This window comes from Sparus aurata, chromosome 11 (genome assembly GCF_900880675.1).
Source record: "Sparus aurata chromosome 11, fSpaAur1.1, whole genome shotgun sequence".
NCBI classification, from domain to species: domain Eukaryota; kingdom Metazoa; phylum Chordata; class Actinopteri; order Spariformes; family Sparidae; genus Sparus; species Sparus aurata.
Genome location: NC_044197.1, coordinates 16,019,955 through 16,034,103, shown reverse-complemented (window position 1 = coordinate 16,034,103; position 14,149 = coordinate 16,019,955). Strand labels below are relative to the sequence as shown.

Below are 14,149 nucleotides of genomic sequence, written 5' to 3'. Positions count from 1 at the left end.
GATCGGAACAGATGAGCGGAGGGGGAGAGTAAAAAGAAAAAAAAGGACAGCAGCAGGAGTTAGGCCAGGGGTTCTGCTGGATGGAATAATTAATATATATTCAGTAAAGAAAGAAACCATTTTGAAATCTAGAATAGAAATGGTCCTTGCATGTATCGTATCTTTTATTATGCATTCTTCTGTGATGTCATTTCTGAGATTATCCTCAAATATTTCATAACCCAATAATCTGCACAACCCAAACTAAAAGGTCATGGAAATCAGTTAACAATAAAAATGTACAAGTACTACAAGTATTGAAATGATAAGAAATTACAATGAAAATCAGATCTATTTTCCTCAAATTGTACTAAATAAAGAACAAGACATATTTATCCAAAAGATTTCTGAATATAGAACGTTAACATAATGTTTCTTAACACACGATTTATTTGAACTATTGACTTATCTTAGTTTTTGAGATGTGCTCTTTTTTTATGAGCAGAGTACAGAGGCGTTTCGATCTACAGTGCCTTAGCCTCCTGTTGTAAATAGAATGAATGCTCTAGCTCTTATGGATTTTATTTCAAATCAGCTTAATACAGGATAATGTAAACAAAGATTTCCTGCGGCCATTTTGGTGCCACCGCTGTGTTTATGCATCTTATGTCATGTGATGTAATGACGCCATCATGCACATACAATGTAGTGGGGCAGAAGACAGAAGTTTTAACAAGATTATGTTAACAACAGTCACCCGCGGCCAGCAGGGGGCTGCCTGCAGAAAGTCTGTTTTCATAGGGTTAAAGGATGGTTATACATGAGCTAAAGCTGTATGGTACAAGAACCTCAGCATGGAAGTAATAGGTTCTGCCACCGAATGGCCACTGAGCCACTTGGCATGACAGAGATTCCGAGAGAATGGACTCTATAATAACAAAATGCTTCATGACACCGTGTCCTTACTAGAAGAGATTCTAGATTTCTCTATGAGATACCTCTCCACAACATTGAATGCCAAAGCTTGCTCCAGGTGCTCCAGCTAGGGAGACATCAAAGAGAGAAAAAAAAATGTCGACACTCATCAAAACTTTATTACAGACAGCTGAGCAGCTAGACTTGGGGAAGCAAGTCTGAAATCTGCTCAAGATCTGGCAGACACTCAAAAAAATAGGTGATTAATACGGTTTCATATGCATATGATTTTAAGTCTGGATGAAGCAGTAGAGAAGGTCAGTGGGGTCAGGATGAGGCTGAAGAAGGATGAAGAAACATTACTTCTCCCTGTGTGCCCCTGCTGCTAGGCAAAAACACTATGTACACACACCTGTCCATATTCCACATTGGTATTTCCTGTATTTGCAAGTCTTCCTGGAATGTCTGTGTGTCCATGTCCTACACTGTAGTTATGGCTAGCAAATTGTCCACTGGTTTCTGACCCCTGCCTTCTAAACCCAAGCCTCAACTTACTCATCTCTGACCTGAGTGGGTCAAACCAGGGTCACATTCTCCCAATAATGTGCATCAGTCCACCCATCCACCCCTCTAGCTTCCCTCACCCCAGCTTATTGTCACAAGTGTCACCTTAAACAGACAGAGGTTCTTTTGACAGCACCATTACAGCCTGTGCATGAGTGCTGGTCACCATCAAAGCTCTCATTTACTGAGAATTACGCTCCTTTCCCAGACACTTAACACATTCTGAGTAGGGCCGGGCTCCCTGGAGGGTACTGTGTGTTTTCTTTGCACTAAGAGAAACCTGTAAAATGGTTCAAGGAAAGGTATAGATCAGTTTCTTAAAATCCAAGGACAAAACATTTAGTGAAGTGAGCTGGGCCTGGACAGAATCACATGGAAAGAGTTGGGTTTGGAAACGACTACAAGGATGGGGAGGTCATATGAGGATAAACAAGTTTAATTCAGGAAACGCAAGTTTAGAAACACAAAGATGATTTCCAGCACTGACTTGTGAGTGCTTCCATGTTTTTCAGATTGAACAACTGTTATGACTTTCTTGCTCGACCAGACAAGGGTGTGCACATGGTCGAAACAGCAAGAAATAACAATTGGAGAGCAGAATTTGATTTTTTTACGTGTCAGGATGAAGCACCACAAATACATTCTCAACCTGTGGGAAACAGCGCTTTCCCAAGAAGGTGATGTAACGACAAAGTTCTTGAGAATTTCAAATGTCCAAATATTCCTCCTAACCCCTTCAGCCGAGCCGCTGGACCACCTCAAAGCCGTTCATGAAATTCCAAGTATTTGAAGGATCACATATTCTGAATACAGTACATACTAGCAGCAGTGGTTACAGACTACGTTAAGCTTCTAACACGCGGTTCTGAGATCATGTTTGCATGAACATACACAGAGACTTTCCTGCTCCGCTGAAGCAGCAGTATTCTTTCCTTGACAGCCAGTTAAAGATGGACAGGTTGGGATTGTTACCTGCTCTGACAGAGTTAAATAACGTTCCTTTGGGGCTTTACCTAATGCTTATATTCATTAGGATTGTCTAATATTTAATTATTAGAAATAATGACTTGCAGATTATTTTCACAAAAAATAATTCAGTCTAAAAAAAAAAAAAAGAAATATGTAAGAAAATTGTTAAAAGTTTGTCAAACCAACAGTCAAAAATCCAAAGACCACATAAAGGGTCTGATAATAAATAAGAAAAAAAACAAAGCAGCAAACAATCACACCAAAGAAGCTGGAAGCAGCTAATGTTTGACTATTTTGCTGGAAGACTGAAAATATTTATGTAATCAAAAAAGTTAGTAATTCATCTTATTTCGATCAACAAATTGATTAATTGACTGATTATAGCAGATCTACAAATTTCAACCCAATCAAGTGAAAAATAAGAATTTGGTGAGGTCTAAAATACACATAGAAAGACTGTGAAAGCATTTAGAGTATAAGCTATAGGATTCTGCAAGGTCCCATAAATGTAAAAGATGTATTTTTTCATTTTTTTAAGAGAAAATCATGATGAACTGAGAGGGCCTAGTACTAATATTTTTCTTGACTGACCCAACAGAAATGTAGCCCTGATTATCCCCTCGCCAATGCTTTTCAGAGATTTGAAAAAGTTATTAGCCCGAGAGTAAACATGACGTGTTTGCTCTCATAATTGTGAATAACCATGTGTGGTTGTACTGCTAGCACTGATTTGTTAGACTGTAAAATAAGGAAACTTTTTCACATTGACCATTTGGATATTTCAGTAAGTACGTACCCAATTATTAGTTTAAAACTGTAGACATTTCGTGTCTGGTGTGAGATTGTGAGGATTTCTCACTCTGCTTGGATTGTCAAGTGTACCTAAACACCATCAAATGTGTATATATGTGTGTTTCCGGGGTTGATATCAGAGCCGGTAGCAGGCAGTCATCTGATCTGGCCAAACACCTGAAAACAATCCCCTTTCCCTTGACTGGAGGGAGGGTCGTGTTATTTTCCTCCCTCACACACAAACACGTTATGCAATCCTTACAGCTCACTTCTCCTCTCAGCCGTCTGTATTCTAATTTTTTACAAACTGGCTCTCAACCTGGGGGTTTGAGTTTTCTGGAGGCGCGCGAGACGATTAATGAAATAAACATTTGCAGCGCTGTCAGACCTTGGCGTTTCTGTTAAAGGGCTATGGATGTAGAGAGCTGTGATCCATTCATCTTTCTCTCATACGTAAATAATATCCCCCTCCACCCCTCTCTCTTCGCCTGCCAGGAGTCCCCCAGGGCCCAGTTGTACAGCTCGGCAGTAGGAAGTGCTTTGGACAAAGGCAGGAAGTAATGAGGAAGTCCTTTCAGACAGCTCTGGCTGTAACAACTGCTCGCCTGCCAACATGCTTTCCTCCTCAGCTTAAAACACACATCCTCACAGAAAATACATCAAACCACTCAACACAGAGGGAATCAAACGGTTACCTTCATTGGGAAGATATATCAGTCCCCTTCTCAATATGCCTTTGTCCTATTTTAACAAAATTCTATATTCTTAAAATAAAACGTTGAAGAAGCCATACATCTTGCTCCAGCATGTTGGTATCCTCAGAAGCCCTCATCCTCTCCTCACTATGGGTTTCTTGCATCTCTACTAACAGCTAATTGTCTGTAGGCAGCAGTGTCAGCATGCTCCACTTAGCCTTGTGTGTACATTTGTACTCCACTTGGCTCTCCGTGTAAGTGTGTATTTGTTGTGCATGTGTCTATCTAAATGTGTATCACTGCACTTGCTCATACGCATGTGCACTCTCTGTGTGTGTGTGTGTGTGTGTGTGTGTGTGTGTGTGTGTGTGTGTGTGTGTGTGTGTGTAGAGCAGGATGTGGGAGTGCCCATCCATTGATGAGCTGGAGGAGAGAGGAGAGAGAGTTTTCCAGATCCCCCTGGGCGCTCGGCTAGCACTGCCTGCCTACTACTGCGCTTGCTGCACAAACGGAGCGGGTAGAGGGACATATACACACACACAAAATCACGTACACATGCACGAACATAACTGGTGCCAGCTTATCAAAGTTAATTTGGATTTGTTAACAAGGATGCAAGCTGCCAGGAAGGAAAACACAAGAGCACGATTGCTAACTCTCCCTCTCCATCTGTCTGTTTCTATCCTTCCTCCCCTTGTCTCTTCTCTTACAGTTTTTGTACTCTTCCTCTCACTGCTTGTCCCTTATTAGATATTCATGGTAATTCAAACACCAGTGAGTGAGTGTGTTTCTTCGTGTGTGTGTGTGTGTGTGTGTGTGTGTGTGTGTGTGTGTGTAAGCCAAGCCTTGATGGAAAAGCTTTGACTATCATCAACAGACAGCTTCAAGCTTGCATGTGTCTATAGCAATAAATGAGAGGGTGATGAGAACAAATGTACGCAGCTTGCTCTTCTGTGAGTTAAGAGTGTATCACTATCAGGATCACATCACCTGCAATTCGCTTTACTCAGAAACTGGAACAGAAGGAGGAAATTGGAAACAATTCAAATACGATCATCTGCGTGTTTGCCCTCTACTTTTCCCGGTTAGAACGAACTGAAGGAAGAGAAAGTTTCCTGAAATGTGCTGCAAAATTACCCCGGCAAAGAAGGTTATGTTTTCACACGAGTCCATTTTTCAACAGGATAACACAAAACTTGGATGGAGGATGGGTCTCGGGCCCAGAATAGACTCCATTGACTTCTGGATAAAGGGATAGATCCAGGAATTGTTTCTCATTTTCTTCAACATTGTGAGAAAATCTTGATGCAAAAAGTTTTTTTAAATATAGGACTAGGCTTGATTGAATTAAACAGGACTGTTGGGCCTTGGCGGAGCTATGCGCTCTTCTTAGTGCCAATCTATTTGATAACTAGGACTGCTGTTATAATATAACCCTAACCCCAATGCTTGTGTGGACCAAAATGTCACACAAATGGCAACATTATGTGACATATATGTTCAGTATGTATTGTGTACAAGTTACTTAGTTAACTGTGAAACAAGCTCCCACTTCTTTGCTTAATTCCAGCAAAGGTTAGAGGACAGCAGAGGATAGCATTTCTAGCTTTCTCACTGGGAAAGTGTCTTGGTCAAAGTTGAAATGGATTATCCAAGTTTCATTTTAAATTTTTAGACATGAAAAGACAAATGTGCCCTTTGGGTATATTAACTGTATGCATTTTCTCCCCACCTTCCTGGTATACTGCTTTTGCAACTCACCAGAGGGAGAGAAAGGGAGTGTGAGACAGGTGATTGGCATTTGGTAGGCATACAGAGAAAAACAGCAAGCCTTCTCCTCCAGATGGAGGCTCATGAGTTGGGCAGTGACTCAATATATATGTGCAAAGGTTGTTGCTTCACACATCAAATTAAAAGGGAGCATTTAAATGTGCACAATAACTCGAATAAGGGGTGTTACTGATTCATCATTAATTGAATAATATTGGCTTCCAAGGTGCGATTTTGGTCCTCTATTCACCCAATAGTCTTTAAAACAACTTAACATGTTATAATTAACATAATTTGTGAAGAAAATTACATTCAAATGTAATATTGTGTGTACCTAAATAATGTGCTCCTAAATTAAAAAGTTTAAAAAGTTTGTCCTGAGCCCTGTTAATTGCAGTCAAAAATTTAACCAATTAAAAGTATCTTTATCTTTAGTATATGTTTATATTTCTCAAAATTAGGTTTCACTAAAGTATTGTTTACCGAAACTCTGGTATCATATCTGCATTTGTATCAAACAATGACAGTAACACTTGTAAATTATGAGAGATTTGTGGTACTTTCTGATCATTTTTCATCCCCTTTCTACATGAGTATATGAGTGATATATTTACACACAGCAGATCCATAGACTTACACAAGCATGCAGAAAATCAAGCAGTGTTGAGTCTCCTGCACTATCAGGCAGTCTGTCCCTTTGTGATCTTGTGTTACCAGTGTCACTGGGCATTAAATGGCTAATTAAGAGCAGCAGCTCCAGGAAAGCTCTTTTATTTCCTTTTCATTAGACATAACTGCAGAGACTGGACCAAAGAAAGACAGAAAAGGAGAAGAGACGGAGAGAGAAGTGAGTCTGGAAGCAGCCGGAGTGAAGAAACTTTTACACCCCAATTAAGAGGCTGGGCTCGTGGAGTGTTCTTGTTTGGTTGTGGGTGCAGGCCAACAGCATGCTTCATTGAGTGCCTCCATCCTTAATACTGTCATTTTCTTTCTCTCTTAAGCCTCCTCTAGCTTGGCCGCTTGCCACTCTAGCAAAAGTGTATATGGTGTGTGTGGTTTTTCGAAAGTGTGTCTGTGTGTGTACCTGGGAGCCACACATGAAACGGCCCGCCATGTTTGTTTTGCTCTGTTTATTTTGCTTTGCCCAGCCCCTTCTCTTCCTCTCCTAGCCTCCTCCTCCTCTGGCCCTCATCTTATCCACACTGACTGTCAAGTTCCATTTGATAGCGTGGAGAATAAAACGCTCGCAACCATGACTACCAGTCCAGCATTAATCAGTTATGATTACCTGAGAAAAACAACATGACAATAGCTTTAATTTGAAGTTGTCCTGATTCCGATACTGGAAATGCTGCAGATACTGCAGAAAATGCAGGTATCGTCCTGGCAAATACATGAGTCTATGCACTGATCCAATATCATCTAAATTAGAAACGATACTCTGCTCCTTTCCAGTTGGCTCTGTTAGCCCTGCTTAATATTACACACTGGAATTCAATTCTTCTTCGCTGCTCTAAAAGCCAATACAGGTAGTTGTGCTGTGCTGCCCCTGGCAACTACTGTTTTTAGAGCAGCTAAGAAGAAGTTGATGTCATGTGAGCCAGACGGAGCTTGTGACATGTCAGCTAGCACTACTTTACTCTGGATAATGCCACCAGTAAAAACAGCTACATGTTCAGCAGGCAAGGCTGTAATTTGGAGGGGTCATTTTCAACACCAGCAACCTTACAGAGTTCTGAAGACGTATCAGGCAAAAGACCACAACGAAACTGCTCTCCCCAAACTTTATGAGACAGTGAGGGTACTCATTTAATGTAGGCTTAAAGACGTGCAGGCAATCAGCTTTACTACTGACATTTGGACCTCCGACACAAACAAACAAAAAAACTCACACTGGTATTGGATCGGTAGTCTGTATCGATACCCAAAGCCCATGTATCGTAATCAGGAAGGAACAAATGGTATCAAAACGTTTAATGGCAACCTACATGCCCTGAGGCATATCAGAAGATCAATATCACTCATCATGTCTGTCTTTTAAAAATGAAGTGTAATATGAAACAGTCAAGAAACCTTTAGATTAGCATGAAAACATATATGTGGGCATGGAAGTATAGTTTTGAGACAGACTTGACGTGTGCCTACAACTGTGGCTCCATGGAAATTAAGTTCCAGTTCAGGTTAGTTCCAATGAATCACATACATAATGCACACCCTTAAGTTTCATTTTCTATTCTCCTCACGCTCTCACTTGCTGAACCTCTCCTGTCCTTGTTTTCACAAAAGTTAAATGCCTTTTTAAAGTCCATATAACAAATAATTCCCATCCCGAGTGGAGAGGGCGATTGACCAACCCCTGCTCAACTCTGGTCAGTAGGAGGGGTCACAAAGTCCTGTCAAATGACGCATGTTGACCCATTTTTATCGACCACAGGCACAGGTTTAACCTGTGAGATGGACAGTCTGAAAGTGCTATGTGTACTGGAGAGTGGCATTTTCCCTTTGTGGCTTTTGCCACCGGGGAATTGGAGATGTGACTCTGTCCGGTAGTGTGTATGTTTGTGCGTGAGTCTGAACATAATCACAGCAAACAACAAAGCACGTAGGCGCAGGCGAAGTGAACTTTGACCTGAAAAGCTTTCTCTCCTCCTGCTTGTGTGTGTGTGTGTGTGTGTGTGTGTGTGTGTGTGTGTGTGTGTGTGTGTGTGTGTTGTGCAAGCACAGCTCTGTCTGATGCGTGTGAGGCTGAACACAGTGTGCCAGGTCTCAGCAACAGATAGAGCCTTATCTAAACAGGAGATCGACTGTTTGCTCCCATACCCCCTTTCTCTCCTCTGAATATTACCCTTACTTCCTTTCTCACTGTACTTTTCTGTCTTCACCTCTCATTTGTAAATCCATTCCTCTCACTGGTGTGCTTGCTTTCAAACTAACAGCTGCTTTTGTACGCATCTACTAGGGATGTAACGGTATGAAAATTTCACACCGCGGTAATAGTGACCAAAATGATCACGGTTATCTGTATACCGTGGTATTTTTTAAAATGTCTTCAAAATGTTGAAAAAACACTGATAAATTGAAATAATTTCATCAAGATTTATATTTAAATATATTTATTATATATTAAAATAGTCCAAATCCAAAACCTTAAAAAAAACACTGCAAAATCAACATTAAATAATTATAAAGGAATGTATCAAAACTGTGCAAAATAGGTCATTGGCTTTTTGTGATGAGGGCGCATAAGCAGCCCGTTTTTGAAACATGTCCTTTAATGTCTGCATTACAGTGGTAGAATGAGTGGTAGTGGCATTAGCACTCAATTGGCGAGCAGACCCTCTCTGTGAAAAAAATGAATAGAAAATGTCATTATTAATTGTCATTGTTACTTAATACTAAGGGTGCAACCAACAGATCACAAAACTCACAATTTAGATCAAATCACATTTGTGAGGAACAGGTTGGATAATTTTTTAGATCAAAACAAAAAGGATTATTTTTGTTAAATGAATTATGAATACTCTATTTTTGGCTCTTATTTCTATCTAGACACATGTTATATTCACCATTTTATATTATTCTTTATATATAGTCTATTCTACAAATAATCCACAAGTGTTATATATTTCTGATATTACTTATATATTGGCTGTCTGTCTCTCTGTCTGCCTGCTCGTCTGTTGTCAGTGGACTCGGTCAATTTGATTGGTCAGATGGCTGCTGAGCCACAGGTAGACGCATCTCCAGTGAACAGAGCTGAGATGAAAGTCAGTCTTCTCAGTCAGTTTGTATTCACTAACTCAGTCCACCCAGTATGTGTTTGTATCAAATCCTCCTCACTGCAGCTCTGCATCAATGTTTGGGGAATTATTAGGTCGACTTTAAAAAGTGAAATCTACAATTAATAAGCGGTTCAGATAACGTGCCAAATCACGGATCAACTTCGTTCAGTTATACCACTATCTGGTCAGTTTACATTAGTGACAACAGAGAAAACTCGACATACACATACATCATGCACACAAGCTTGAGGTTAATTTACCTTGCATTTGCTGAACAGTTGCGGGTGATGGTCGTAAAGTGAAAGTAAGTAAATTGGATGTGTTGCCGCCCCTCGCAACAACTTTCTTCTCGCAGCTCCTGCAGACAGGGCTGCCATCCTCGACCAGCTGTCCTGAGCATTCTTATAACAACCACAATACGGCCAGACTTCAGATTTGGTTCTCTTTAAAGGCGAAAAAATGCTGTGAGGACCGCTACTATCACGTCCTCCCTCCGCACATTGCACGCTGCGCATGCGCCACGAGTTTTCCACACCGTAGTTACCGACCGCGGGGGTTACCATGGTAATTAACACTTCACCTTCGGGAATTTTACCGTGGTTTACCGTTCCACCGGTAACCGTTACATGCCTAGCATCTACTATCCATTAATAGAATAAGTACATTTGATAAAAGGTGAACAACTGCTTTCATCTCAAAAGCAAATGGATGGCAAAGTGAAAAATCTTTAACACTCATCCTTGACTGAGACATCAGTGACCAGGGTCAGATGCAGAATAGCACAGGTAAGACCGGTAGGAATTCACTGCTCAAGGACTAACTTGTGATACCAATGTATTCATCTTTTTGAAGATTTGATGCCTTGGAGAAAACAGCATCAGCACCATAATGTGGCAATGCCCTGCTCTGCACAAAGCAGACGGGCGCCTTTGAAACACACTGCTGCAGTACTCTTTTCCAGAGGAAAAGCCAGCAACCACCAACATTCAATCAGGCAACAAAGCCGCAGTGACTGGTGACAGCTCGTAAAACCTGAGAAAATTGCAGCCTGAGTGCACTTGGCAAAACCTACAACTGGACTGACCTCCACATCCGAACAGCTACCTGCACAAAGTTGTAAATATACAGGGGACACATACACACCAAATACATATGCGTCACATACACAGAAAGACACACAAAACGGAGAAAATAGGACTGGGCAATGAATGTCAGATCTCATACACTCTCCAGGATGTTTGGGCTGCCAACAAGTTACTTAAGGGTCCTGCACACTTAAACATGACATGCCTTGGGTCACACACACACATAGTGGTTTTCCCACTTGTAAGGAGCATGTGTAAGATCAGAGGAATGCAGGCTCTCCCTTGGCTCTTACCTAAGGCAACTGGAACCCTGTAAAAGCACAACAAAAACAACCCCCCAGTTTCCACTCACACATAAACTTTAATGCCCCATCTAATGTTCCTCTGCCCTGCACCACTGTCTTTGCTGCGCACTCACACATGTGCGAATGTGCGCATCTAAGTTTGTAAACTGTGAGTTTTCATTCACATAAGCCGTAATTAAAGATCTGACGTTTCCTCACACCACCACCCAGCACGTGTTTCACATATCACTGCACACGAACCGAAGGCAAACAACACATGTTTAAGTTTACATCTTCAACTCTCATTTGTCTTGACGATCTGTCGCTATCATACTAATGTTACATCTAAATATTGTTATTTGTGCATCATTCTCACCTACAACAGCACTGACTTAAGAAAAGCAGTAGCTTTAAATCATATCTGTGGCCAAGTAGAGCTGTGGCCTCCAGTGAGGAAAGGAGCTTAGGTGCACATATATCAAACACGCACAAACATTTACAATAAGTGTACACATATCATCCCTGTGTGTAGCCCACACACACTCACACTCATTGCATCATGTTCTAGAAACAGCTCCTGCTTTGACACACAGCTCTTGACTAAACTGGTGCCTGTCACATGACACAGCGAACAGCGTCATACCTGCTCCCCCTGCCTATCTGAAACAAAGAAGGCATGAACGCACATGTACACAGGTTGTTGAAGTACTGTACACCCTCTTCCGTTTCTCAGTAGATGTTCTTATTCTAAATGGTCGGAGCATTCTGTCTTCGTCAAACTCTTTGGAACTACATGTCAAAATGCTCAACTCAGGATTTAAGAAGTTCTCTCAGGAGACAGTGAATATGCAGAGAAAGTGGAAAACAGAGAAAAAGTGGTATAATATCTTATCAACTGCTCAAGTCAAATGCAAATAATAGAGTAAAATTACCATCACTTCTGAATTATGTATATTGCTTCAGCTAATGTATAATTCATCATGATTAATGATATTTTGTACGAACACTCCAAAACATCTTCCAGGAGTTGCTCACCTCTGTCTTCACACTGCAGTCATCTAGATCTACTTTGGAGCTCTCTTAAAGGTCCCGTATTGTATAAAGTGAGATTTCCATTTCTTTGTGGATTATAAAGCAGGTCTAGGTGCTATGTATTGTAAATACTGTTAAAGTATCAGAGAAATGCATAAAGTCTGTAATTAGAAACTGTGCCTACAAATGAGCCATCAGGACTCTGTAAGGTTGTGATGTCACAACGATACAGTCACCTCCCTCAGCAGTGCCCCCAGAACAGCCGTGGTTAGAAAACCTCCAGCAGAGCTAAGGCAGAAACACAGTATGTGATGTCTGCTCATGCCTGTGAGAGCTGACCCTAAACCTAAAAAGAGCAAAATATGGGACCTTTAAATTTAAGAAAATTTAAATACATTTGATGAATGGAGAAATGCAAGTACAGGTGAAGGCTCTGTCTTTCGTTTAAGTCAAATTGCAAAGCTGTACGCCTTGTCTCCAAAGCCAAAACTCAGAGGCAATGTGTGTGTTTGAGAGTGTGTGGAGACGGACACTGAGACACAAAGAAAGCCATTTCCTGTTTTACTTTCCCGACAGTGAGACCTGGCAGAAAATCGAGGAGCCAACATTATATGCGGGTTGCAACAGTCAATGTTAAAAGTATAAACATGGCAGAGGACGTTACGCTTTGGACGCTAGCCTTTACTGTCAGACGCAGAGACAGAAGAGAAAAAACAACACAAGCTATAATCGCCTTCAAAAAATAATAAGCATTCTCTCTGTGTGTCTTACAATAGAAGCCATTCTCTGTGTTTATGGTAGGAGGGGAAAGACTGGACTGACTGACTGACTGACTGACTGGCCGGCACACTGGCAGCTGGCTGCAGCACCAAAACAAAACCGCAGCTCCTTTTTACTAAGAGGAGAGAAAATATGTACAATTTCTAGCAAACAAGAGTACTATACTGTTTATCTGTCTGTCAACTCTTTGCCCTAAGCCTCTTTCTTTCATTGCATTTTTTCCCATAATGCCTACCTTTGAATATGCAGCTCGCTGACTCACAGCTTAGTCATTTCACACATCAAGCAGATTCCGAGTCTATAATCACAGTTCACTTGCCGACAATGCTCCAGTCAATGGATGTTAATCAGAGGCAGTCCGCGACCCCTGGCTGATGATATTAGAAGCAGCCCTCCGCATCATAGAAATCATTACATAAACTGTTTGGAAACAAAAACATCGGTCGCCTCCATTGATTTCTGGGGAGGGAAAAAAAATCTCCGGTGCATACTCTCATTACGTGTCTCGACGGACCACTTTACAACGAGCAGTGTGATGGATTCTGGAAAGGTGCTACACTGTCATGTCAGCCAGTCAATATGGAGATTTTTCCCACTGCTTCATACATAAGTGTGGCAAGCATTTGGCGTGTATAAATCCCTGTCAGTGATCAGACTATCTAACTGGTATGAAGCAGAGAGTTTAGAAATCTGACACTGTGGGCGCACCACCAGGAAAAATGTAGACAAATGCTGAGGATGTAAACGGCAAGTGTAACCAGGAATCGGAGTGATTTTAAGGCAGGTTCTAGAGTTATAAGGAGCATCTTTTTTTCTATGCAAATCAACATGTGTGTACACTTACTTCTTTGGCAGTGGTTCTGTGACCAGCACCGTCCCCTGAAGTGTCCGTTGATGGTGTTCTGCGTGCAGATGGTTTGACCTTGGGCCGTGCCGGGACACACATCTCCGCACTCTCTCTCATTCTTATTGGCCACGATGAAGTTGTCCTCAGAGGAATCCAGGATCTTAGACCAGTCCAGGGTTGCCAGGTAGCACAAGTCGGGATTCTTCTCGATTCTAACAGCACCCCGTGTGATGTTCATGAGGCTGTGCAGTCCCACCTCCTTCAGCTGCAGCATCTCGTAAATCACAAGGGCATAGTTGAAGAAGAGGTTGTTTCCGCGGATCACTGTCAGGTTGGGAAAGAGATCGGTGAGGGTGTCGAGGCCATAGACCCTGAACAGCAGCACGTAGTCGGTCACCACTCGAAGCTTCGGGTAGCTGAGACCCCGAAAGTCTTCGGTCTTGGTCTTAAACATGAGTAGAATCTTCAGGTGGCCCTCAATGATGGTGCAGTTCTCCAACGACTGGAGGTTGGTCACATTGTTCCGGATGTCCTTACTCTGGCAGACTGGAAGGAAAGAAAGGTAGGGAAGAAAACAATAAATACAAGCATAATAAAATAAAATAGTGTTTTTTAAAATAGTTCATCCAATAATCTTATTCATGTTAAAATCAGC

General features: G+C 41.5%; 1 protein-coding gene across 1 annotated transcript in view; it reads right to left on the bottom strand.

The window, feature by feature from the left end:
* insrb (insulin receptor b) overlaps nt 1–14,149 on the bottom strand; it is a 98,868-nt gene that overhangs the window by 57,707 nt on the left and 27,012 nt on the right. Inside the window, 1 exon segment of the mRNA XM_030432379.1 lies at nt 13,492–14,040. Within this exon segment, the coding sequence (XP_030288239.1) occupies nt 13,492–14,040 (549 nt within the window).